The sequence below is a fragment of the Saccopteryx bilineata genome, chromosome 3 (genome assembly GCF_036850765.1).
Source record: "Saccopteryx bilineata isolate mSacBil1 chromosome 3, mSacBil1_pri_phased_curated, whole genome shotgun sequence".
NCBI classification, from domain to species: domain Eukaryota; kingdom Metazoa; phylum Chordata; class Mammalia; order Chiroptera; family Emballonuridae; genus Saccopteryx; species Saccopteryx bilineata.
This window is the reverse complement of record NC_089492.1, coordinates 2,291,618-2,314,657: the sequence shown is the minus strand read 5'-3', so window position 1 is coordinate 2,314,657 and position 23,040 is coordinate 2,291,618. Positions and strand designations below refer to the sequence as shown.

Sequence of the window (23,040 nt, the reverse complement as noted above, 5' to 3'; positions counted from 1 at the left end):
CATAGGGGTCTGGGGTCTGGAGGGTGGGTGGGGAGGCAGGACGGAGAGGTGGCTCCCTGGAGGCCTATAGTCACTCCCCACTCCCACTCCCACTCCCAGCTCTGAGCAGACATGAGCCAGAGGTGGGGATGGTGGTCCAGGAACTGGGTCTGTGACCACAAAGAGGACCCAAGCTGTGGTGGGCTCAGAGCATGACCAGGGGCAGGGCTCTGCAGGTGACCAGCGGCAGGCTGAGCCTGTGGTCAGGGCCAGTCCATTTTGGGATGGGCCGAGTGCTGGGTCCTCACCTCCCTCTGCTCGGGCCACTCGTGGGATGTCTCTAGGAGGGTGCACAGGTGTGTCCTGACCGTGGCGCTGTTCTCCTCAGCTTGAAGGATCAGCCCATAGTAGATGAACAGGAAGGCCTGGGGGAGGGTTCAGCTTCCTGTCCTGAGCCTGTCCCACCTCTGTCCATCCCCGTCCACCTGGAGGGCCTGCCAGGGCTCCTGCAGAATTCTGTGCGACCATCAGTCCCCCCCCCCCCCCCCCCCCCCCCCCCCCCCCCCCCCCCCGGTGGTGGAGCTTTGGGGGTGTGGCTTTAAGTCCACTGCTCAGGTCCCCACACCCCTGGGGACCTTTCTCTTGGGTCTGCCAGTTTCTTTCTAGGGCCTGGGGCTACCCGCGGGGCGGTGGAGTGTGGCCACCTTCTCTGGGGGCTGCTCCTGATGTGTCCGGTCAGGCTTGCTGAGTGCCCACTGCAGCTCCTTGGACCACATGTCTGTGTTCAGGAACTGGACTGACTTCCCGGCTATCTGCGAGCAGATGGGGGGTGGGGGTGGGTAGGGCCAGAGCTCTCCCTGTGAAAAGGGGAGGGTCTCCACCAGCCCGGCCCACCCCCAGCCACTCGGTGCCCTGACTCATCATCCTTTTGTCTCCTCTCTTCTGAGAATTTATGCAGAATTGGTGTCGTTCTTTCTCGACTGTGATGGGATTAACGAGTGAAGCGCCTGAGCCCAGGTGCACAGGTGTATAGTGCTGTAGAATTTCCTCCGACTGCTCAGAGTTTCTGTATCTTCTGTCAGTTTGGTCATTTGTGCTTTTGAGGGCTTTTGTCTGTTCTAGCTAAATGGCCTCATTCACTGGAGTCATATTACATTGTTGCCGTTTGAGGTGTGAAGGCTGTGTGGTGCTCTTCCTGCTTTTCTGATACTGGTGTTTTTTGTTTTAATTTTCTTTATTTTTTCTTGTTCTTAATACTTGATTATTTCTACCTTTGTGTGTGTGTGTGTGTGTGTTTAAGTCTTCTTGATCAACCTATCAAGGAGCTCATCACTTTGTCAGTCTTTTTTGAATGACCTGCTGTGTAGGGTTTTTTTTTTTTGTTTTGTGACAGAAAGACAGAGAGGGACAGATAGGAACTGACAGAGCGGAAGGGAGAGAGATGAGAAGCATCAATTCTTCGTTGCGACACACCTGTGCACCCTCCTAGAGACATCCCACGAGTGGCCCGAGCAGAGGGAGGTGAGGACCCAGCACTCGGCCCATCCCAAAATGGACTGGCCCTGACCACAGGCTCAGCCTGCCCCTGGTCACCTGAGGAGCCCTGCCCCTGGTCATGCTCTGAGCTCACCACAGCTTGGGTCCTCTTAGTTCATTGATTGCTTTCTCATATGTGCCTTGACCAGGGGGGCTACAGCAGACCGAGGGACCCCTTGCTCAAGCCAGTGACCTTGAGCTCATGCTGGCAACCTTGGGGTTTTGAACCTGGGTCCTCCGCGTCCCAGTCTGATTCTCTATCCACTGCGCCACTGCCTGGTCAGGCTACTGTGTAGGTTTTAAACTCTCTGTTGTTTGTTCCTTTAGAAACTTTCTTTGAATCCTCCTCTAATTTTTATTACTTCTTGTAGTCCACGAACTTTGGGTTTAGTGTGCTCTTTGTATGAGAGCTTCTTAAAACGAGGGTTTAGAGAACACTAGATGCCTTTCTTCTTTTCTTTTCCAACACAGGAATTTAAAAAGATAAAAGAAATTTCTTTCTAAGCACGGCTCTCTGTTGGACCCCAAAATTTCCGTGTGTGGCGTTCTCCTTGTCATTCGGCTTGAGTACTTTCCAAGCCCCCCTGTGATTTCTGCGATGAGCCCGGGTTACTAACAAATGTACTGTCTGATTTCCAAATATTTGAAAATTTTCTGCGTCTTTTATTCGCTATTGATCTTTAATTTATGTTCCGGTTGCAAACTGTATGTCCTCTGCTTGATTTCAGCCCTGTTACATTTATTAAAAACTTTACGTATGGCCCAGCCTTGAATCTGTCAAATGTCCTGTTTATGTTGGAAAAGAATGTCAATTAGATCAATTTGGTTAATTGGGTTGTTCCAGCCGTCTATACCCTGAGTGATTTCCTGTCTTATTTCTTTATTAATTACCTATATTGCTGCTGCTGCTGCTGCTGGTCTATTTCGACTACACCGCTCACACAAATTAGGGGATATTTCATCGCTTCATATTCATTTGGAAATATCCCCTAATTTTTGTGAGCAGTACAGATGCCATTTAACCACCGTTCTTCTGTTGCTGCTTTATGTGCTATAATAGCTAACAGTTAACAAGTCCTTGTTAGGGTTTTGTTTCCTGTGGTGCTCACAACAGACCTTTGAGCTGGGTCCTACGCCGTTTGACAGAGGAGGAAACTCAAGTACAGCGAGGCGAAGTCGCTCAGCGGGGCCGCATGGCTCTGACTGGTTGGATTTGGCCTGGGATCCAGGTTAGCCAGGGTCCCGCGTCCCTTCTCCCAGCCGCACCAGCCCTCCCAGGTGGGTGGGTGGTCAGAGATGGACGTGCCCAGACCTGTGCCTCGACGACAGCATCTTCGGCCCACTCCCACCTGCTTCCTTCTGGCCCTGCTCTGAAATCTGGCCTCTGCATCCTCTCTGCCCCCACCACACCCAGTCCTGGATCCCCCATCATGAGGGTGGGTGTGAAGGGCCGTGTCTGTGCTGGACACCTGTTCTGTGCCCAGCATGTAGGGGCCGAGGTTCAAATCCTGAGTTCCCCAGGAACCAGCCCCATGTGGTCAGGTCCCTTCCCCTCCCAAAGCCTGTCTGCTCAGCAGTGAAGTGGGGCTCTCCCCCACTCCCAGGGCTGAGCATGTGCCCATCCGGGCTGGTATGTGTCCTGCTCCCCCCGCCCCCCACTGTCCCCACAAAAGGCCCCGATGTCCGGGCTCCCTCCCTACCTTGGTCAGCTTCTCCTCCCAGCATGCTTTCTCTTCCTGGCTGAAGACCCCACCTGTGGGAGAGAGGGGGAACTGGAGGCTGGGTCTGACGTCCAGGGCTGGACCACAGCCTCCATATTCCCCGTCCCTCAGACACCAGACTGAGTCCGGCTGACACTGTTCTGCCTCTGCCTGTCTCAGCTGCAGGGCGGGAGTGAGCTCCGGGACTGTGAACCCTGCTAGGGGTTGGGGTGCAGAGCTGGGCGGCAGTGAGCTCCGGGAGTGTGGACCCTGCTGGGGCTGGGGGTGCAGAGCTGGGTGGGAGTGAGCTCCGGGACTGTGAACCCTGCTGGGGTTGGGGGTGCAGAGCTGAGCGGGAGTGAGCTCCGGGGAGTGTGAACCCTGCTGGGGCTGGGGGTGCAGAGCTGGGCGGGAGTGAGCTCCGGGACTGTGAACCCTGCTGGGGCTGGGGGTGCAGAGCTGGGCGGGAGTGAACTCTGGGACTGTGAGCCCTGCTGGGGCTGGGGGTGCAGAGCTGGACAGGAGTGAGCTCCGGGAGTGTGAACCCTGCTGGGGCTCGGGGTGCAGAGCTGGGCGGGAGTGAGTTCCGGGAGTGTGAACCCTGCTGGGGGTTGGGGTGCAGAGCTGGGCGGGAGTGAGCTCCGGGAGTGTGAACCCTGCTGGGGCTCGGGGTGCAGAGCTGGCTCCGGGACTGTGAACCCTGCTGGGGCTCGGGGTGCAGAGCTGGGCAGCAGTGAGCTCCGGGGACTGTGAACCCTGCTGGGGGTTGGGGTGCAGAGCTGGCTCCGGGACTGTGAACCCTGCTGGGGCTCGGGGTACAGAGCTGGGCGGGAGTTGTGGCCCCACTGGCTTTGCTGTGTGACCTCAGGAGGCCACGTGAGGCTCACCAATGGTGAACGAAGGGATCTCTCTGGCTTGGCCCTTTGGGAGGTGCTGGGGTCCCCTCAAGGTGAGAAGATAAAGCTGAGAGGAGGACATTGTGAGATGGAAAGCCCTACCTCAGAGAGAGGGACTGCTCCGAGGAGGACCCTGGGGGTCTCAGGCCACCCAGGCACAGAGGGACCTCTACCCAGCCTCCAGTGCCAGGACAGGGTGCAAAGCCAAGGCTAGCTGGAGCCTGCTTTCTCCCAGGCCTCGGTACTCAAACTCCCAAGCAGGGACTTTGAGGCCACATTATACCCTCCTACTTACCCAGCCCCTCCCTGATGCTGCTGACCAGCTCCTCTCTAAGGCCCTGAGGCATACACGCCCTTGCCTCCTCAAACTCCTACTGATCCCTCAAGGCACAGCTTTGACTTGGCTGCCTCTTCCTGGAAGCCTTCCTGGTGGCCACCAGGACAACCCAGTACCTACCCAGCTGGGCAGTAATGACCTGCCCCACCTCTGCCATGCTGGCCTGGGGGTGCCTCAGGACCCCAGGGTAAGACGTACGTTCAGAGGTCAAGATGCCCATCACGTAGAGGACGCTGCGGTGTGGGAAGACGCCCGTCAGGACCTCGGTCTCCAGGTGCTGGGCCACCGCCCGCCACGAGTGCTTGCAGATGGCCACCAGCACGTTGCTGGCCGCGTCCTGGTACACCTCCCCCAGCTCCTGCGGGGTGAGGGGAGGCAGACAGGAAGGGGCGGTGCTCGTCCGGAGAGCTTTGGCGAGTCACACACGACCCCCGGCGTCTGCGGTAGGTGGGGGTGGGCACAGCAGCCACAGAAGCGGTCGGGCGCCCAGGTGCCCCCCTCACTCTGCACACTGGAGGGGCCGGCAGAGTTGCAGGCTGGGTGTCTGGAGAGGGCCGCGGAGGGTTTCTGAGTGGGGAGGCCAGGCCTGCGAGCACAGGAGTGGCCACCCGGCAGGCCAGGTCCTCCGCGCGGCCGCGGGGCCTCAACCTCAGGCCGGCCTCGGGACCAGGGTCTTCTCTGGGAAACGTGGACGGCCCAGGAGGGAAGACATCTTCATTCCACAAATCCTCTCATCCCACCTGTGTTTTTGGAGTGTCCGATCAACCCCTGACCCCTGGCAGACAGCCACCGGGAAGGCCTCGGCCGTGGGAGAGAGAGAATAAACCAGGAGCACAAACCAGGTGGAGGCCAGGAACGCGCAGCTCAGAGGAAACGGGCCGAACAGAGAGACGGAGCCTTCCAGCCAAACCCCCTCGAAGAGCCTCTGAGATAAGGGAAGATACTCATCCGCGGATGTACAAACAGAACAGCGTGACACGAGAGGGCGTTTCAAGAACAGAAGCAAGATCTCTTGAAAGTTCAAGATGCGAGGCGTGGACGGGACACTCAGTGAGAAGGTTCGGAAGAGAACAGCGCGTCTTCAGAGGGCGGAGGAAGGACAGAGAGACAGAGACGGAGGAGGAGAGGCTAGATAAGAATATGAGGAGTTCCGATGCGTCTCCGCCGGGCGGGCGCGAGAGGGTTCCTGCAGCCCGGGACAGAGCAGGCCGGGAGACAGCTCCCTCCTGGGAATTCACCGGGGCCGTTTTCCATAAAGAAAGCAGGCAGACGGCAAGGACGCAGCACCGCAAAGCCCGGTGGCCCCAAACAGCCCCAGAGGGAGGCACACCGCTGTGGAACCGCGGACCAGCTGGGACCAAGAGAAGGTTCCAGAAGCTTGCTAGCAGAAAAGCAGGTTGTGGAAAAAGGGACTGATGTTTAGCAGTTGCATGGGAGGGGGCGGGGGCAGGGAAGACCATGGGACGACCACATCCCACGCACTGACCACGGTGAAGAGGACAGATAAGGCCAGAACCCTGCGGGGAAATGCGTCCCCTTCCTTGGGGATTAGGAGGCGGAGTCTCCTGAGGGGAGGGGCAGTGGGAGTGTCAGACCAGCTCAGACTCTGAGACAGACTTGGCTGGTAGGGATCTGGGGTGACAACGTGCCCTCTCTCCTCCATGAGTCCTGGACGGATTCCTGGCACCCAGGCTGGGGTCGGCCCCCTGCAGAGCCCAGTCCCGCCTCAGGCCGCCCCAGGGGGGCTCCTGTCCACCCTCAGAAGGGATGAAGCCAGGCCGCCACCCGGACACCGACAGGCTCTGTGTGGCCGGTGGCCTCACCTGTCTGGGTCACCACCAGGTGACCAGCTCTGGCCACCCCCCCAGCTCTTCATTCTGATGACGATTACCGTCAGTCTGTGGACTATACACATGGGTGCCTTGCACTTTTAGAATATGCCTGATTTACTTCCCAATGATGAGTTAAAATATATTTTTTATAAATTAAAGAAAAGGGTTTTAGAGAAATGAATAGGGTAGGTTGGACACCCTTCCGTTTCCCCTGATGGTCACACCAGGGTGATGTGGGGAGCATGGAATTCGTCACACCCGCCATTTACCAGCTGGGTGGTGGCTGCAGCCAGGTCCCCTATATGTGGTGCCTCAGGCCCTCCAGCTGTGAATGGGGGTTGTAAACACTCGTGGGGAATGAAATCATACTTTGTGGGGTGCCAGGGCTTGGACCCATGGCGGCGGGCCTGGTGACTGGTGACCACTCTCTGACCATGACTGGTCACGTATTTATTGGCTCTCCAGCATGGGGCTACCCTGGGCTCATGGTCTGAAGAAAAGCCGTGGTCAGTTGAGGCAGTTGGTGGGCCTGGCGCAGCCCCCTGGGTGCAGCCTGGGGGGAACATCTGACTGGGGAGGGGCACAGGTCCCGACCCACACGCCCATCAGACAGACACCTACGGTAGGTGACAGAGGGCCAAGTCACAGCCTGGGGGGGACGTCTGGCTGGGGAGGGGCACAGGTCCGGACCCATACGCCCATCAGACAGACACCCACGGTAGGTGACAGAGGGCCGAGTCACAGCCTGGGGGGGATGTCTGGCTGGGGAGGGGCACAGATCCGGCTCATACGCCCATCAGACAGACACCGACGAATGGTGACAGAGGGCCGAGTCACAGCCTGGGGGACGGGTGAGACTCACAGAGACTTCCAGAGGCGGGGGTGTGGGAGCCCTGCGGGGGTGGGGGGATGGTGAAGAAGGGGATGGAAAGGGGACCCGTGGCAGGGCAGCGACCTGTGGGCAAAGGGCACTGAACTGCAGAAGACGTTTGGCTCTTTGGCTCATGGGCCCTGAGGCCTCAGACAACAGTGAGCTCTCTGAGCCTCACCTTTCTCAACTGTGAAGTGGGTGCATGAGCTGGTCTCTCTGAAGGGGCTAGTGGGAAGAAAATGAGAAAATGGACAGGAATTGCGCGGTCAACCCGAGGCTGAGAGCCGCCCTAGCATAGTTGGATCCTCGGGGCAGCTGGCTGCCTGCGTTCCTGGGAGCCCTTGGGGAGAGGGGAGGCCCACCGTGGACTTGGTCATGTTCTCCAGGGCCATCTTCATGAAGATTTTCTCCCAGGTCTCAGGAAGGGAGTCACTGGCTTCAATGACCGTCTCCAGGACGTGGAAGAGTCGGAACTTGTGCCGATTGGAGATCTGTACGCAGCAGAGTGGACAGAGGTTCAGGGACGAGTTGGGAGTCACCAGTGAGAGTAGGGGTGGGGGGGGAAGGAGGTGAGGCAGTCTGAGGGGAAAGACCCCAAGTGGATGCATGTGGTTGTTTGGCCAACAACCATTTAGTGAACATCTACTCTATGCAGGCCTAGAATTAGGTTCTGCAGAGACAGAGGAATAGAAATCTGTCCCTATCCTCAGGGAACTGCTATGGGATTTAAAAAGCATTCCATCTTTAAAGCCAATTAATTTTATTCATTTATTCACTCATTCATTAAAACTAACACACATCTTACCCAGCAATCGTCCACCAATAATCCATCCACCCAACAATCCATCCATTCACCCACCTACCCACCTATCTATCCATCTATCTACCCATCCATCATCCATCCATCCATCCATCTCTGCTACTCAATTGCTTCCCTAAGCCTCAATTTCCTGTGTGGGGATTATGATTCCTCAGCAAACTCATTAGTCAACAGAGCCAAACATCAACAGTACAACGATTGAAATTTCTTCTGAGAGCCAAATTATTTAAACTTAAACTATATAGGTAGGCACACTCCTTATCGAGGTAGCGCCCACGTGTGGTGTTTTGTGGAAGAGTTACACTCAAGGGGCCAAGGAGCCGCATGTGGCTCGCGAGCCACAGTTTGCCCACCACTGCTCTGTGGGGATTATAATATCTCCGATCTCTTTCATGAGATTGTTCTCAGGTCAGTCAACACATAATGGTCCACTTTTCTCCCTCCTCTTTCAGCTCATTGGACATACGTGGAGATAGACTTGCCCCAAATCAGGTAGCTGCTGTATGGAGAAGCCAAGGTTTGAGCCCACCTTGGGACCCAGCCCTCCCCTCTGCTCTCTGTGCCTTCCGTGAGTAGCCCGAACATCTCTCACCTGCGGGTTGTCTACAAAGAAGTCATAGATGGCTTCCAGCACCAGGTTGGGGGCCTTGTGAGCCATGTTCTTGATCTTCTTGGTGATGTACTTGGAGCGGAGGGGGTCTGAACCACTCAGGTCTCGGAACATCTTGAAGCAGATAGCTAAATACACAGCAAGAAGGAGTGAGGGGGCATGGGCTGTGGGAAGCTCCCACTGGGCCAGTGGGGCTGGGTGGGCTGGGAATGGAAAACAGTGACCTAGAGTGAGGATTGGAGCACTGAACACATTCCTGGGCCTCCTGATGGTCCAGCCAGTCTGTCTGGAGTTCAAGACAGAAGAAGCAAGAAGGCATGCATATTCCCATCTATTCATTGTTCACCACCTTCTTATCCATCCATTGTTCATTCACCTGCCAACCACCTACCCATTGGTCCATCTGTCCATCCACGCATACATTCACATGTTTTTTAATCAATCCATTTATCCATTCACTATCTGTCTATCCTTATATTCACCCACCAATCCAACCATTAATCAATATATCTATCTACCCACTCATTGATCCATCCATCCATCATCCACCCATCCATCCATAAATTCATCATCCATCCCTTTTTCTCTCCATCTATTTGTTCCTTCATTCCTCCACCCTCCACCCAGTTATCCAGCATTCAATGATGTTCACTCTGGGTGGCCATAGGGTGTGTGTAGGGGCTCAAAGAGAAATCAGAGTCCAGCTGTGTTCTGAAAGAGCCTCCAGCCCAGGGAGCCCTGCCCAGTATCAGTGGACCTTGGTTCCGTGGGGGTATTTGTATAAAAGGCCCTGGGCACGCAGAGAGCAGGGGCAATAAATCCTGACTGAGATAGAGGGGTAATCAAGACTGGCTTCTCAAAGGAGGTGGCAATTAAATTTTGTGTAGAAGGATGAGGGAAAGTTACCTTTAGAGCGAGGGGAAAAGCATTCAGGGAGTGGGCCAGACCCAAGCCAAGGCTCTAAGGTGTGGGAGGAGAGTAGAGGTGAGGTGGGAGAGAGGAGAGTTTTGGAGCTGGGGAGGCATGAAGAGGCGAAGGAGCGCATGCAGGGCTCTCTCTGAAAGCCGCACCGTGTCCACACCCCTCACGTCCCGCAGTCCCGGAGGACGCACCGTGTCCACATCTCTCACGTCCCGCAGTCCCAGAGGACGCACCGTGTCCACGCCCCTCACGTCCCTCAGTCCCGGACGATGCACCGTGTCCACGCCCCTCACGTCCCGCGGTCCTGGAGGACGCACCGTGTCCACGCCCCTCACGTCCCGCAGTCCCGGATGGTGCACCGTGTCCACGCCCCTCACATCCCGCAATCCCGGAGGACGCACCGTGTCCACGCCCCTCACATCCCGCAGTCCCGGACGGTGCACCGTGTCCACGCCCCTCACATCCCGCAGTCCCGGAGGACGCACCTGTGTCCACGCCCCTCACATCCTACAGTCCTGGACAATGCACGGTGTCCACGCCCCTCACATCCCGCAGTCCCAGAGGACGCACCGTGTCCACGCCCCTCACGTCCCGCAGTCCCGGATGACGCACCGTGTCCAGACCCCTCACGTCCCGCAGTCCTGGATGATGCACCGTATCCACGCCCCTCACGTCCCGCAGTCCCGGAGGACGCACCGTGTCCACACCCCTCACGTCCCGCAGTCCCGGATGACGCACCGTGTCCAGACCCCTCACGTCCCGCAGTCCTGGATGATGCACCGTGTCCACGCCCCTCACGTCCCGCAGTCCCGGAGGACGCACCGTGTCCACACCCCTCACGTCCCGCAGTCCCGGAAGACGCACCGTGTCCACACCCCTCACATCCCACAGTCCTGGACAATGCACGGTGTCCACGCCCCTCACATCCCGCAGTCCCGGACGGTGCACCGTGTCCACACCCCTCACATCCCGCAGTCCCCAATGATGCACCGTGTCTACGTCCCTCACATCCCGCAGTCCTGGAGGACGCACCGTGTCCACGCCCCTCACATCCCGCAGTCCCGGATGATGCACCGTGTCCACGCCCCTCACATCCCGCAGTCCCGGATGACGCACCGTGTCCACACCCCTCACATCCCGCAGTCCCCTATGATGCACCGTGTCCACGCCCCTCACATCCCGCAGTCCCGGAGGACGCACCGTGTCCACGCCCCTCACGTCCCGCAGTCCCGGATGACGCACCGTGTCCACGCCCCTCACGTCCCGCAGTCCCGGAGGACGTACCGTGTCCACGCCCCTCACGTCCCGCAGTCCCCGACGATGCACCGTGTCCACACCCCTCACATCCCGCAGTCCCGGAGGACGCACCGTGTCCACACCCCTCACATCCCGCAGTCCCGGACGGTGCACCGTGTCCACGCCCCTCACGTCCTGCAGTCCCGGACGGTGCACCGTGTCCACGCCCCTCACGTCCCGCAGTCCCGGATGACGCACTGTGTCCACGCCCCTCACGTCCCGCAGTCCCGGAGGACGCACCGTGTCCACGTCCCGCAGTCCCGGATGATGCACCGTGTCCACGCCCCTCTCGTCCCGCGGTCCCGGGGGACGCACCGTGTCCATGCCCCTCACGTCCCGCGGTCCTGGATGATGCACCGTGTCCACGCCCCTCACGTCCAGCGGTCCCGGAGGACGCATCGTGTCCACGCCCCTCACGTCCCGCGGTCCCGGAGGACGCACCGTGTCCACGCCCCTCACGTCCCGCGGTCCCGGAGGACGCACCGTGTCCACACCCCTCACATCCCGCAGTCCCGGAGGACGCACCGTGTCCACACCCCTCACATCCCGCAGTCCTGGATGATGCTGTGGGTGGAGGGCCATGTGCGGGACCCTGAGTCCCAGGGCCAGTGGTCACCTGAATTGTAGGCTTCCTCCAAGAACGTCTTGTGGTCCTGGGGCATCAGGGCAGCCTGGCTGCTCCGTGACTTGTACAGGAGGATGGTGGTGGGTGGCGTTGGCTTGTCCTTGCAGGCAGAGCTCTGAGGTGCCTTTCTGTGAGATGGCTCCTTCATGGATTCGGAGATGAGGGGAGAGATCCTGAAATGGAAATGGATGCACGCACCTGGGTGCCCTGGGTGTGTTCATGGATGTTCACATCTCGGTTTGGGTCAGGTGTGGTCACAACCTTCCAGGTGTTTACCCTTCTGTTCAGTTACCTGCCTGAGCCCTGAGAAGGGGACATGAGTCTTCCAGCCTCAAGGACATTGTTAAGTAGGCAGCTTTGCCTGTGGGCCTGCCTTCCCAGCAAGTGTTGGTGGGACAGACACGGTAGGGAGGACTGGAAGGTTCAGGGTATGGTGTGCCTGGCTCCAGCTCTCACACTGACTTGGAGGAGGAGCCAGTCTTTTCAGGACCACAGGAAACTGACCTGGTCACCCCCCCCACCCCCCGGTGGGATCTGGGAAGGAAGTCAGAGAGTATCAGGAGCAGCAGCATATTAGAAGGAGTCTGTCTCCCAATATTTCACTCATCCATTTGTTCCACCATGTCAGAAATGTGTCAGATCATACCACTCAAAATCCTCCAGTAGTCCCCCTACACACAAAATAAAAAGCTCCTAGAACTAAAACATGCTTTCAACAACTGTGAAAATATAAAGTCAGCATGCAAAAGTCAGTCCTGTTTTATATACTAGCAGTAAATAATCGAGAATTGAAGTACAAAAGTTACCATATACAATAGCACTAAAGATTGCAAGATACTTATGTCTAAACCTAATAAAGAATTGTATGATCTACATTCTGTAAAGTACAAGATAATGGGGAAAGAAATCAAGAAGGCTTCAGTAAGAAGAGATAAACCATGTTCATGGATTGGAAGACTCCATATTGTTAAGATACCACTTTTCTCTAAATTTTTATCAAAATATTTCATACAATTTCAATAAAAATCCCAGCAGGATTTATTTTTATTTTATTTTGTAGTAACCAACAAGTTGTTTCTAAAAGTTCTGTGGAAATGTTAGTGAAAGAACTAAGCCAAAATAATTTTGAAGAAGAACAATTTTGGAGGAGCAACGCGACTGACTTGAAGATTTATCACAAAGCTGGAACAGACAGGACAACATGGTGTAACGAAAGTGTAGAAGCATAAATGAATGCAACAAGACAGAGTCCAGAAACAGACCCACACATAAAAGGCCAACTGACTCTTGACAGAGGTGCAAAGACAACTCAATGAAGACAGGGCAAACAACGGGTATTGAAATTATTGGACACGCGCAGGAAGAACCACCCGATTTATGCCACAAGCTATGTACCAAAATTAACTCGAAATAGATCATGGAAACTAAAAGTGAAACCCCCAAATTGTAAAACTCCTGGAAGAAAATATAAGAGGATATCTTCGCTATCTTGGGTTAGACAAAGATTTCGACACCAAAAGTACTGTCCATGAAAGAAAAAAAAATTATCACAAAGCTGGAGAACTTCTGTTTTTGAGAAGTCATCTATTAAAACAACAACAATGAAAAGATAAGCTATAAGACTTGGAGGAGGTATTTGCCAATCATAGATCTGACACAAGACTGTATCCAGAATAACATGAAGAACACCCAGTGAAACAAAAATCACCAACAGCCTAGCAAACCGTGGGCACAAGATCTGAACCGACATTCCCCCCCAAGGAGATAAACGGATGGCCAACAGACACACAGAAAACGCTGCAGTCCCTCCCCATGAGGGGAGCACATAAAAGCCGGCGTGGATTCTCACCACATGTCAACTAGAATGGCTAAAGTCAGAGAAATGGAAAATCCCAAGTGCTGACGAGGCAGCGGCAAAGCTGGACGTCTCCCGCGTGGCTGGTGGGAGTGCAGAACGGTGCAGCCAGTGGGGAGGGCACTTTGACCCTTTCTTAGAAAGTTTAGACATACGTTTGCCGTCCGACTCAGCTCGTCCACATCTAGGTGCTTACTCGAGTGTAGTGACAACTTACGGTCACACAAAAGTCTGTTCACAAATGTTCATAGTGGGCTTTATGTGCAATGGCCCCAAATAAAAGACATCCAAATGTCCTTCAAGTGGCCAGTGCGTCAACTGTGTTATATCCATAGAAATAACAAAAAATGAGTTTCTGATAGATGCGGCCACACGGTGATTCTTCAGTGCGCTGTGCTATGGGAGAGAAACCGCAGGTCAAAGCGACACAGTGCCCGGGGCGGAAGCATCTCTCCCCGTCTTCATTCATCCGGCAGGTGTTTATTCAGTGCCTACTGCGGACCAGGCACTGCTCCAGTGAACAACACACACAGACACCCTTCCCTCGGGCACTCCCATTCTTGGGGGACAGAGGTGATGAACAGACAAGAAGCTATGTTTCATGCCAGCTGGGGACAGGGACGTGGAGGAAAATTAAGTGAGGACAGGGATGGACAAGCTGTGGGGGTCAGACTTTAAACAGCCTGGCTCAGGGAGGCTTGGCGGAGGGGCTGCCCAGCGTGTGTGGATGACGGAGGGAACGGGTGAGTGGTGTATGAAGGAAGCATTCTGGGAACAGGGCAGCTCCTGCCCGCCCTACCATCACCTCCGCTGCCACCAGAGGGTGGCCTCACACCAATCCCATACGCTGCAGGGGCCCGGAGAGGCTCGGGACCTGTCACAGGACACACAGCCTCTGCAGAATGGTGCTGTTCAGACCTGGGCTCTGACCCTGCAGCCCGCGTCCTGGACAGCTCGACCTTCCACACGAAACCTGGCTGGAGCCACCTCTGTGGGCATTGCACACCACACGGGGCTGGGGCCTGGCTTCCCTCTGTGCCCAGGGGGGGCTTTGGGCCGGCCAGTGTTGGCCACGGGTATGACTGAGACCGGTTATCTTGCCCTAAACTGGCATCTCAGCCCGGTGGTGACCAAAATTGAATATTTTTAACGCAAAGAAACGACAGGAACACAGACAAACAGCCGCAGATGGGCGGGTGTGTTCTCGCCTTAGAAGCATCTGAGACGCGCTGAGGAGGAGGCAGGCCTGACGCCGCTCAGAGACCAGAGCGTGCTGACTGGAGTGAGGGGACCCAGCGGTGCAGGGCTGGCCCTGGAACGGCCCACAGGAAGGGGCCCACGGGCCGGATCGGGCTCCGGAACTGCCCCGGCTGTCTGGGGAGCAGCCTCCCGGGGCTCTTGTGGAGGGCACCCTCCAGCCCGCGGCCCAGGAGGCAGAGGAGGGAGCCCACCAGCCAGGAAGGTGGAGCTGCCCTTAGGGCAATCCCAGGACCCTTGGGCCACGGGGGCCAAAGGCCATCGAGGAACCTTGCTTGAAGAAAGCCAAAGGTCAGGGAAGCAGGAAGACAGTCTGTCCATCTGTCCACTCCTACAGCAGGTGTGTGGGCTGGATTGGCACGCGGCTAGCCACACCTTTGGTCCTCACAGTCAACAGCCACATGGCTGAATTCAAGCTTCGTCCCCCAGCCATTTCTCCGCCATGCCAAGGGCTGCGGTGGGAGCATTACTCCCTGGCTGCTCCCCGCGGGGTCTGGGGTCTGTGCTCACTCCCTGGCTGCTCCCCACGGGGCCTGGGGTCTGTGCTCACTCCCTGGCTGCTCCCCTCGGGGCCTGGGGCCTGTGCTCACTCCCTGGCTGGGGGCCTGGGGTCTGTACTCACTCCCTGGCTGCTCCCCACGGGGTCTGGGGTCTGTGCTCACACCCTGGCTGCTCCCTGCGGGGCCTGGGGTCTGTGCTCGCTCCCTGGCTGCTCCCCACGGGGTCTGGGGTCTGTGCTCACTCCCTGGCTGCTCCCCTCGGGGCCTGGGGTCTGTGCTCACTCCCTGGCTGCTCCCCGCGGGGCCAGGGGTCTGTGCTCACTCCCTGGCTGGGGGCCTGGGGTCTGTGCTCACTCCCCGCAGGAGGCTTCTCACAAAGGAGGGACAGGCCAGGGCGCCTGTAGGAAGCAGGGTGCAGAAGTCCCCTCCTGGGCTCCCACAGGTCTGGCCGGGCACTGGCCTACCTGGGGTCCTGGGACACAGTGGATGGTGTCCTGTAGGCCGTGGTGTGGCTGCGTGGCTTTTCCGAGTGCTGCCCGTCCATGCCGGGGTGTGGTTTGGAGAACCCACAGGCCCTGTCCTCATGCCCAGCGAGGCAGCCCTATCTCTGGGCATCTCCCTATCTCCCTCCTCAGCCCTGCCAGGCCTGACCTCACCCCTGAGGTCACAATGGTCCCAGCATCCAGGGCACCTGTCCAGGGGCAGTGTTGTGTTCTGGGCACAGACGAGTGTATGTGCGTGTACTTGTGTCCTCGCTGTGGCCTTGGACCTGGCCCTTCCAGCTCGGATTCTCAGCTGTCCCCTGTAAGACCCACGAAGCCAGCACTAGGGGACACCTTGGCGGCACCGTGTGAGGGACCCTGAGACAGAAGACCAGCTAAGCAATGTCCTCAGGATTCCTGATTTAAGAAAATGTGGACAGGAAACGTGTGTTGCTTTAAGCACTACATTTTGGGGCCGTTTGTTACACAACAGTGGATAACTATTACATGTTCCATGCCAGGAAACAGGCAGAGTTAGGCTTCTGTGTGATTACATGATACTGGGCTGTGGTCCATACATTCAGCTGCAGAGCGGAGCTGGGTCCAGAAGGCGCACCGGGACCCCCAGCAGGGACTCTTATCACCATACTCAGCTGTTGGGGGCCCTTGAGTGGGCGAAGAGTGAGGATACCACAGGGACCATGCAACTGTTGGTGCTGGGACTTCCCGCTGGGCCAATCAGCCCCAGCCCATGGGCGCCTCCCTCTGCCCAGCCGGCCCCTGGACTGGGGAGTCCTTGCCACCACGCTGTGCAGGCAGTGCCATGCGCTCTGGAGACAGCCATCTGCCTAGGACTGCCCACAGTGGGTCCCAGAGACAACAGAAGGCCAGGGCTTACCTCCCCAGGCTGTGGAAGCTTTAGGGATGGCCCGGGGTTCAAACCCCACTCTAGTACTGCTGACCAGGTGACCTACCCGGGGCCGTGACTCCTCTGTAAATGGGCCAACAGTGCGCCTTCCCAGGTCGCTCTGAGACTGAAGTGGGCGGTGCTTAGGGCTGGACGGGGCCCAGGACAGCACAGCTGCGGGCTTTCCGGCCGCCTCCCTGGTCCCAGTGCAGCAGACCTCATGGCCCTCCTTCCTGGGGGGGCGCTACAGATTCCCACTAGGTGGCGGAGGGAAACTGAGGCTGGCGGGGCGAGGTGAGAGGAGGGAGGAGGGTCTGTTGACGGGGGCCTCACCAGGTCCCTGGTGTTGCCCTGAGCATGCTGCCCGAACCTTCGACTCCAACACAGGCCCGGGAGGTGGGCACGGACGTTCTCCAGGGCTCGGGAGGGGAAGTCGTTCACGGAGGTCACTCTGGAACAGAAGGCTCAGCCCGTGACCCGGCTCACCTGGAAACCCACCTTCCCCGCCCTCCTAGCACCATGGAGGGACTGGGGGATGAGTCCGTGGATCCGTTCGTGAAGGGGGGGGGGCCCTGGGCGGCCTGATCCCGCAGAGCTGCCAGAGCCGGTGTCCCCAGAGCGCCCCTTCTCTGCGAATGTCCCCCCAGGCGTCCGGGCATGTCCCTGGAGTCACCTGGCTCGGTGGCCTCAGCCAGTGTATTGCCGGAGCCACCGGGACAGGTGTCGTGAGGGGTCCTCAGATCTTCAGTGATTCTGAGGGCTGGTTGTTAAATCCAGCCCTAGAGGTTTCCCGTTAAATGGATTATACTGAAAACAGGTCATAAATATTCCACACTCGTGACGTCCTCATTATTCGACTGCATCCCTGTCACCTCTGCTCCAGAGGTTACTCACACAGACCACGGTGCGTAGGGCGCCGTCACGCCAGTGGCGGGAAATCAGCCCTAGGGGAGGCTCGACGCCATGGCAACGGGCCGCGCTACCCGCCAGGGCCTTGGGTGGCTTGGGAGGCCGCCTGGTAAACATCTGCCAGGCTGAACGGGCAAGGTGACTCCCACCCTTGGGAACCTGGAATTGGGGCCATGAGTGAGGCCGTGGGGGAGGGAGTGGGTCTTCTCCCAGGACTCTGGGGAGGACGGAGGAGGGAGAGAAGGGGTACGGAGAGAGGCTGAGCCCCGGGGTACTCCGTAGGTCCTGGCTCAGACCTCCCGGGCCCCCCTTGGCTTTGTGGGCTCCTGGACTGTCCTGGACAATTTGCACCTGGATTATGGTGAGGCAGGTTTTCTGCAAACTGTTTCCGCAGGAGAACTTTCCAGTAAAGTTCCAGTAAAGGTTGGCAGAGAAAGGAGCCACTTTGGAGGGGCGCCCACCTCTCTGCAGGGCCTGGGGGAGGCTGAATGTCGAGGGGTTTGTGCATCCCCTCGGGGGTGGGTGGGACTGGGCCCCTTCTGTGGACGGACCTCAGCCCCAGGACACGGGGAGGGGAACCTATTGAGACATGGGATCTGACGCTTGTGCCCTTCCCCCTGCCTCTCACCATGTTTGAAAATGGCGAGATGTCAGGATCGCAGTGCCAGCTGGGCCACACCTGGTGCCCATGAGCCCTTCAGGAGTTAAGGAGCACCGTCAGCGCCAGGGGGTCACAGCCTCTTCTGGATGTGGGCTCCCGGCCTGGTGGCAACTTCTCCCAGAAGCCTGGGAGCCGGGTGTGCTCACTACCCTGCACCCTGGCATTGGCATGAAGCTCAGAGAGGGTCAGGAACTGGCTGGAAGTCACACAGCCGTCAGTGGTGGATCCAGGTTCAAAATGAGAACCCTAACCCCAGTCCAGGGTGAAGATGAGGCCGATGGACCACCTCGCACCTGTCCCCCCATCCCAGGGTGGCAGCTCCTCCCCGGGGGCACAAGCCCAGCCGGGGCCTCCAGGCCCACTCCTCGCGCCTCCTCGTATCGCCGGCAGATGGCGCCGTGGTTCTAGGCAGCACTCCCTGCAGGGGCTGCAGTTGGGGGAGGAATGTGGGGTTTCTCCAGTGACACACCCTTCCCCGCCCCCACCCTGCAGCCCTCCTGAAACCAGAGTGTGTGTGGGAGAGGGCCCTGACACCCCACCACTCAGGGGTGGGCTGGGGCTGTGGACACCGTTACCCCTGGGAGGCCGCTGCTACAGAGAGCTCCACACCTTCGCACAGGCCCTTCCGCCTCCCTGGTTCCCCCCCGGCTGCAGCTGGGGCCACACACCAGGCTGCTGTTACTACCTCGAAGAGAAGGGGGGTGACCCAGGGCCCGCAGCCCAGCCTCTGCCAGGCTACCGAGACCCCCACCTCCTCCCTGTGGGACTTGGCTGGCGGCTCCAGCGCTTCCTGCTCAGGGCGTTGCTCCCCTCTCAAGGACCCCTTTCCGGAGGCAGTGAGAACACCTGCCTGGTGGGCACTCTGTGTCCCTGGCCCCCGGGGTCAGTCCCGGTCCTGCCAGCCCCACCGAGGCTCACCTTGCTCTGCCCACGCATGCACTCTTCCGCCTGCTGGAAACCTCCCTGTCCTTGTCACTGCTCCAGGGCAACTTTGCTCATGGCCCCGGCCAGGCCCGTGACCCTTGGCTTATAGCCAGGGTCTCCCCATTGGACCCTGCACCCCATGAAGGTGGAGACCCCGGGGGACTTTCTGCTGGGCTCCAGCACGTAGCACATGCCCACAAGTTCCTTCTGGGAGAGGGAAAAAGATAGTTCCTTTGTAGGGGCGGCCCAAGGCGGGGTCCCCATGGTGGGGTCCCCACTTTATGGAGCTGGCACCCAGGGGATGGGGACCCAGGATTAGCAGAAGCCTCCCGGGCCCCAAGCAGGTGCACTGCTCAGGGATGCCTCGTCTTCCGGGGCTCCCTCCTCCTTTCCCACCCTTCTCTTAACCTTTCACAGGCAGCAGAGGGGGGGACCGGGCAAAGGAAAGAGGTTTTCTCTTCCACTTTCTGAGAATGAGATGTGGAAAGTAACTGCCAGACGGTGGCAGCCCCAGGAGGGATCGTCTGGAAGGCGTGGGCTGCGCTGGGCGGGTCCGGCCCCTCTTCCTTGGCCACCCCTCTGAGCTGTTCCCCCTGGATGTGACCCTGCAGGACTTTGCTCTCCCTGCTTTCTCTGCTTAGAACCCCTTCTCTGCCCCCAGGGAGGAAGGAAAGGGAAACCGTGCAGTGCGGGGTGCTGCTGAGCGTGGAGGTGACCGTGATGAAGGAGGAAAGCGTGTGTGGACCATGACCCCAGGCTGGAGAAGGCATCTGGCCCCCACTGTCCCACCATCCTTGATTAGTGCCCTTGCTCCTTCTCCCAGCTCACTGCTCACCAACCAAGCCACGTGGCCTCCTGCGCTGTCTCCTGTTCCTACCTCAGGACCTTTGCACATGCACTTCCTCAGACCCTTTCCCCTCCCTTCACATGACATGCAGCTGCTTTTACCCTCAGCTTCAATGTCATTTCCCCAAGAGGCTGTCCCTGACTTCAGGATGGTACTGAGGTGTCCCTCCACCCCTGCCACTGTCACAGCCTGAGACAGTTTCCTTATTGATAGAATCAATCGGAGTTCAAAAGACCAGTGTAACAGGCTTTAATGAAAGGAAACCTGCAGGGCTGTCTGGTAAGGGAGAGCAGCCCCGGCCACAGACTCAGGCCACGTTTTAAGGACTAGGTTTAGGGAAGTAGGAAGGGGGGCGGTGCATTTGCTGATGGGCTGCCGCCATCGCTGGGCACAGGGGTGCTTGTCCACTAATTACAGATGTTGATGGATTTTCAGTCTTCAGCAGTTTCAACCGTCCATGACTTCATCGGACATTCCTTTGTGGCTGGTCACCTGCCGCATACCCTGAGACGAAACTCGTGCTGGCAGGGTTACAGAAATGACACCTAAGGTTTATTACGGTTGGTACTTCTTTCACTGATTGATTAACTTGCCTTTCAGCTCTCTCTCCAGCTAGACTGTAAGCTCCCTGCAGTAGGGGCTGGGGAGCAGATGACGCTGGTCCCCCACCTACCTCCCATGGCTGCTTCCTGTAGTTCAATGCCTACCCTGCCTTTCTTTGTCTTAGGGGCTCCCTGGCCACTGGCTGAAGGAAACAGAAACAACTATCTGGGGAGCAGCCCTCAACCAGTGACTGACAGGTGGGTGGGTGACCAGCAAGGCGCTTCACCCCCCAGACAGGAACGCCCAGGGCACTGAGCCCCAGTGGCCCCCAGAGCAGACCACTTGGCTGAGGACACCCCTGTCAGGCTCCTTCTGTCCCCTGGGGGTGCTTCCCTGTGACCTGGTGTCCTTGCACCACTGTTGTAGGGGTCTGCATAATGCACCCACCCCCCAAGATATCTATGCCCTAATCCCTGCACCCTGTACTTGTTAGCTTATACGGCAAAAACCGACTTCGAGGCTGTGATTAAGTCAAGGACCTTCAAATGGGGAGGTTATGGGTTATCTGGGTGGCCCTATGTGCAAACACAGGTTTCCTTGTTAGAGAGAGTTTTGATGCAGACAGAGGAGCAGGCCGTGAGACTGCAGAGGCAGAGACTGGGGTGACGTGACTATAAGCCAGGGGATGCCAGCAGCCACCAGAGGCCGGGAGGGGCAGGAACGGGTCCTCCTTTAGATCCTTTGGAGGGACCGTGGCCGTGCGGACACCTTGATTTTGGTCCAGTGACACTGTTGTAAAGCTCCCAGTGTGTGGTGACTTGTGACAGCAGCCCTAGGAAAGGAACACACCCAGATATACTGGGTCTGTCTAACTGTATATTTTGCTGCATAGAATGCACTCCCCCCCCACCCAAAAGCGGGGGGAATATGTCCATGCATCTATGGAGTGAAAAATAGGACATTTTATTAAATGTTCTAACACACCATTGTGTTCAGAAATTTTTTTTTTCTTATCTTCCTCCTTAAAACCCGAGGTGTGTCTTCTGGTCAGGTGCGTCTTATGGAGTGAAAACTACGGTAATTACTGCGGCACACGGGAAGCACCTGGCTGCCCCGGTGTGGACGGCACTTCCTAGCTTCCCTAGCAGCTAAGAGTGACCATGTGACCAGATTCTTCTGCCCCCCCCCCCCCCGCCCCTTGTGAAGTGAAGCGCGCCATTTCCCCTGGCGTTTTCACCCTTTCCCCCGGGGTTGGAATGCAAAGTGGCTTGACTCCATTCAACCGAGTGAAGAAACGCAGTGACTTCCCTGAGCCTCAGTTTCCCCATCAGCTTACCTGAGATGAAAGGTGGAAAGTACCTTGGAGGAGGGATGATAGGATGTAACAAAATAGAAATTCCACCTGGTCGTAAAGGACTCCCCCGGGACAGGAGCCTGGTCTCTGGAGCACCCTACGGGGTGGGGGGCAGTGGGACCAGGGCTGGAGCACCTCCGGGGAGAGGGGCAGTGGGACCAGGCCGGAACCCCCTCCAGCCTCAGGGGTGGGGGGCACTGGGACCAGGGCTGGAACCCCCTCCGGGGAGAGGGGCAGTGGGACCAGGCCCGAACCCCTTCCGGCCCTACGGGGTGGGGGGCAGTGGGACCAGGCCGGAACCCCCTCCGGCCCTACGGGGTGGGGGGCAGTGGGACCAGGCTGGAACCCCCTCCGGCCCTATGGGGCGGGGGGCAGTGGGACCAGGCTGGAACCCCCTCCGGCCCTATGGGGCGGGGGGCAGTGGGACCAGGCTGGAACCCCCTCCGGCCTCAGGGGCGGGGGGCAGTGGGACCAGGCTGGAACCCCCTCCAGGGAGGGGGGCAGTGGGACCAGGCCGGAACCCCCTCCAGCCCTATGGGGCGGGGGGCAGTGGAACCAGGCTGGAACCCCCTCCTGCCCTGGGCAGGGTGCTGTATGTTCCCCAGCAGAAGACCACAGAGGTGGCCAGGAAATAGAGTCCCCTACACCTGCTTGAGCAGGAAAGGGTGGGGCCTGCAAGGTGTACCCCTAGCTGGGCCAGAAGCAAGGCTCTCCCTCCCCCACGAGGTCACGGGGTACATTTGGGGGACAGGGATGTCTGGCCTTCCCCCAGGGGTCTAGCCCAAACAGGTGTCAGACCTGCCTTCGCTGGGCTCCCAGGGAAGTGGGAAGGCAGAGCAGCTGGTCTCCCGCCCAACCCCTCACAGTACCTTCCTAGGCCCCCCGAGGGTCCCCCTAAGCTGGCCTGGGCTGATCCTTATCTCGGGGACTGTGAGCCTGCTGAGAAAGGGCTGTGGCCTGTCCCTGTCGGATGGGATGGCTTCTGTCCCGCCTGTCGGATGGGATGGCTTCTGTCCGGGTGGGTGGCCTGCCTCTGCTGGGTGCTGGGTCGTGGCTGCTACTGCTGTACCAGGTGGGGGCCAGAGGAAAGGGGGCACGGGGTGGGGGGTGGGGTAGGAGAAGGTAGGAGGTTTGGGAGGTCTCTGAGTGCCAGGGTGGGGTCATGATGGCTCCTGAGCAGGGCCAGTGCCCTTCAGGGAGATGGGGCCCCTGTGCCTGCTGATCTCTCCCTTACCTTCCCCCCTCCCAGCCCAGCCCACGTCCAGGTGGGGCCCCTTTAAAATGCAGGGTTCTTTCCTTCCCTAGGAGGCCCCTCCCCCAGTCTCCTGGGCAGCCAGGGAGGGTAAACAAGCCTGACCCCAGGCTGCTGGCTGCTGAC

The 23,040-nt window shown here is 58.3% G+C and overlaps 1 protein-coding gene across 1 annotated transcript in view; it reads right to left on the bottom strand.

Moving 5' to 3' along the window:
• Nucleotides 1–15,579, bottom strand: part of LOC136328448 (maestro heat-like repeat family member 5) — a 44,751-nt gene extending 29,172 nt beyond the window's left edge. The window contains exons 1-8 of the mRNA XM_066264611.1: nucleotides 15,500–15,579; nucleotides 11,415–11,596; nucleotides 8,564–8,709; nucleotides 7,514–7,642; nucleotides 4,647–4,806; nucleotides 3,216–3,268; nucleotides 684–791; nucleotides 288–404 (exon numbers count right to left, since the gene is read on the bottom strand). Coding sequence (XP_066120708.1) covers nucleotides 288–404; nucleotides 684–791; nucleotides 3,216–3,268; nucleotides 4,647–4,806; nucleotides 7,514–7,642; nucleotides 8,564–8,709; nucleotides 11,415–11,596; nucleotides 15,500–15,579 — 975 coding nt within the window. The remainder of the gene's footprint in view (nucleotides 1–287; nucleotides 405–683; nucleotides 792–3,215; nucleotides 3,269–4,646; nucleotides 4,807–7,513; nucleotides 7,643–8,563; nucleotides 8,710–11,414; nucleotides 11,597–15,499) is intronic.
• Nucleotides 15,580–23,040: the final 7,461 nt, after the last annotated feature.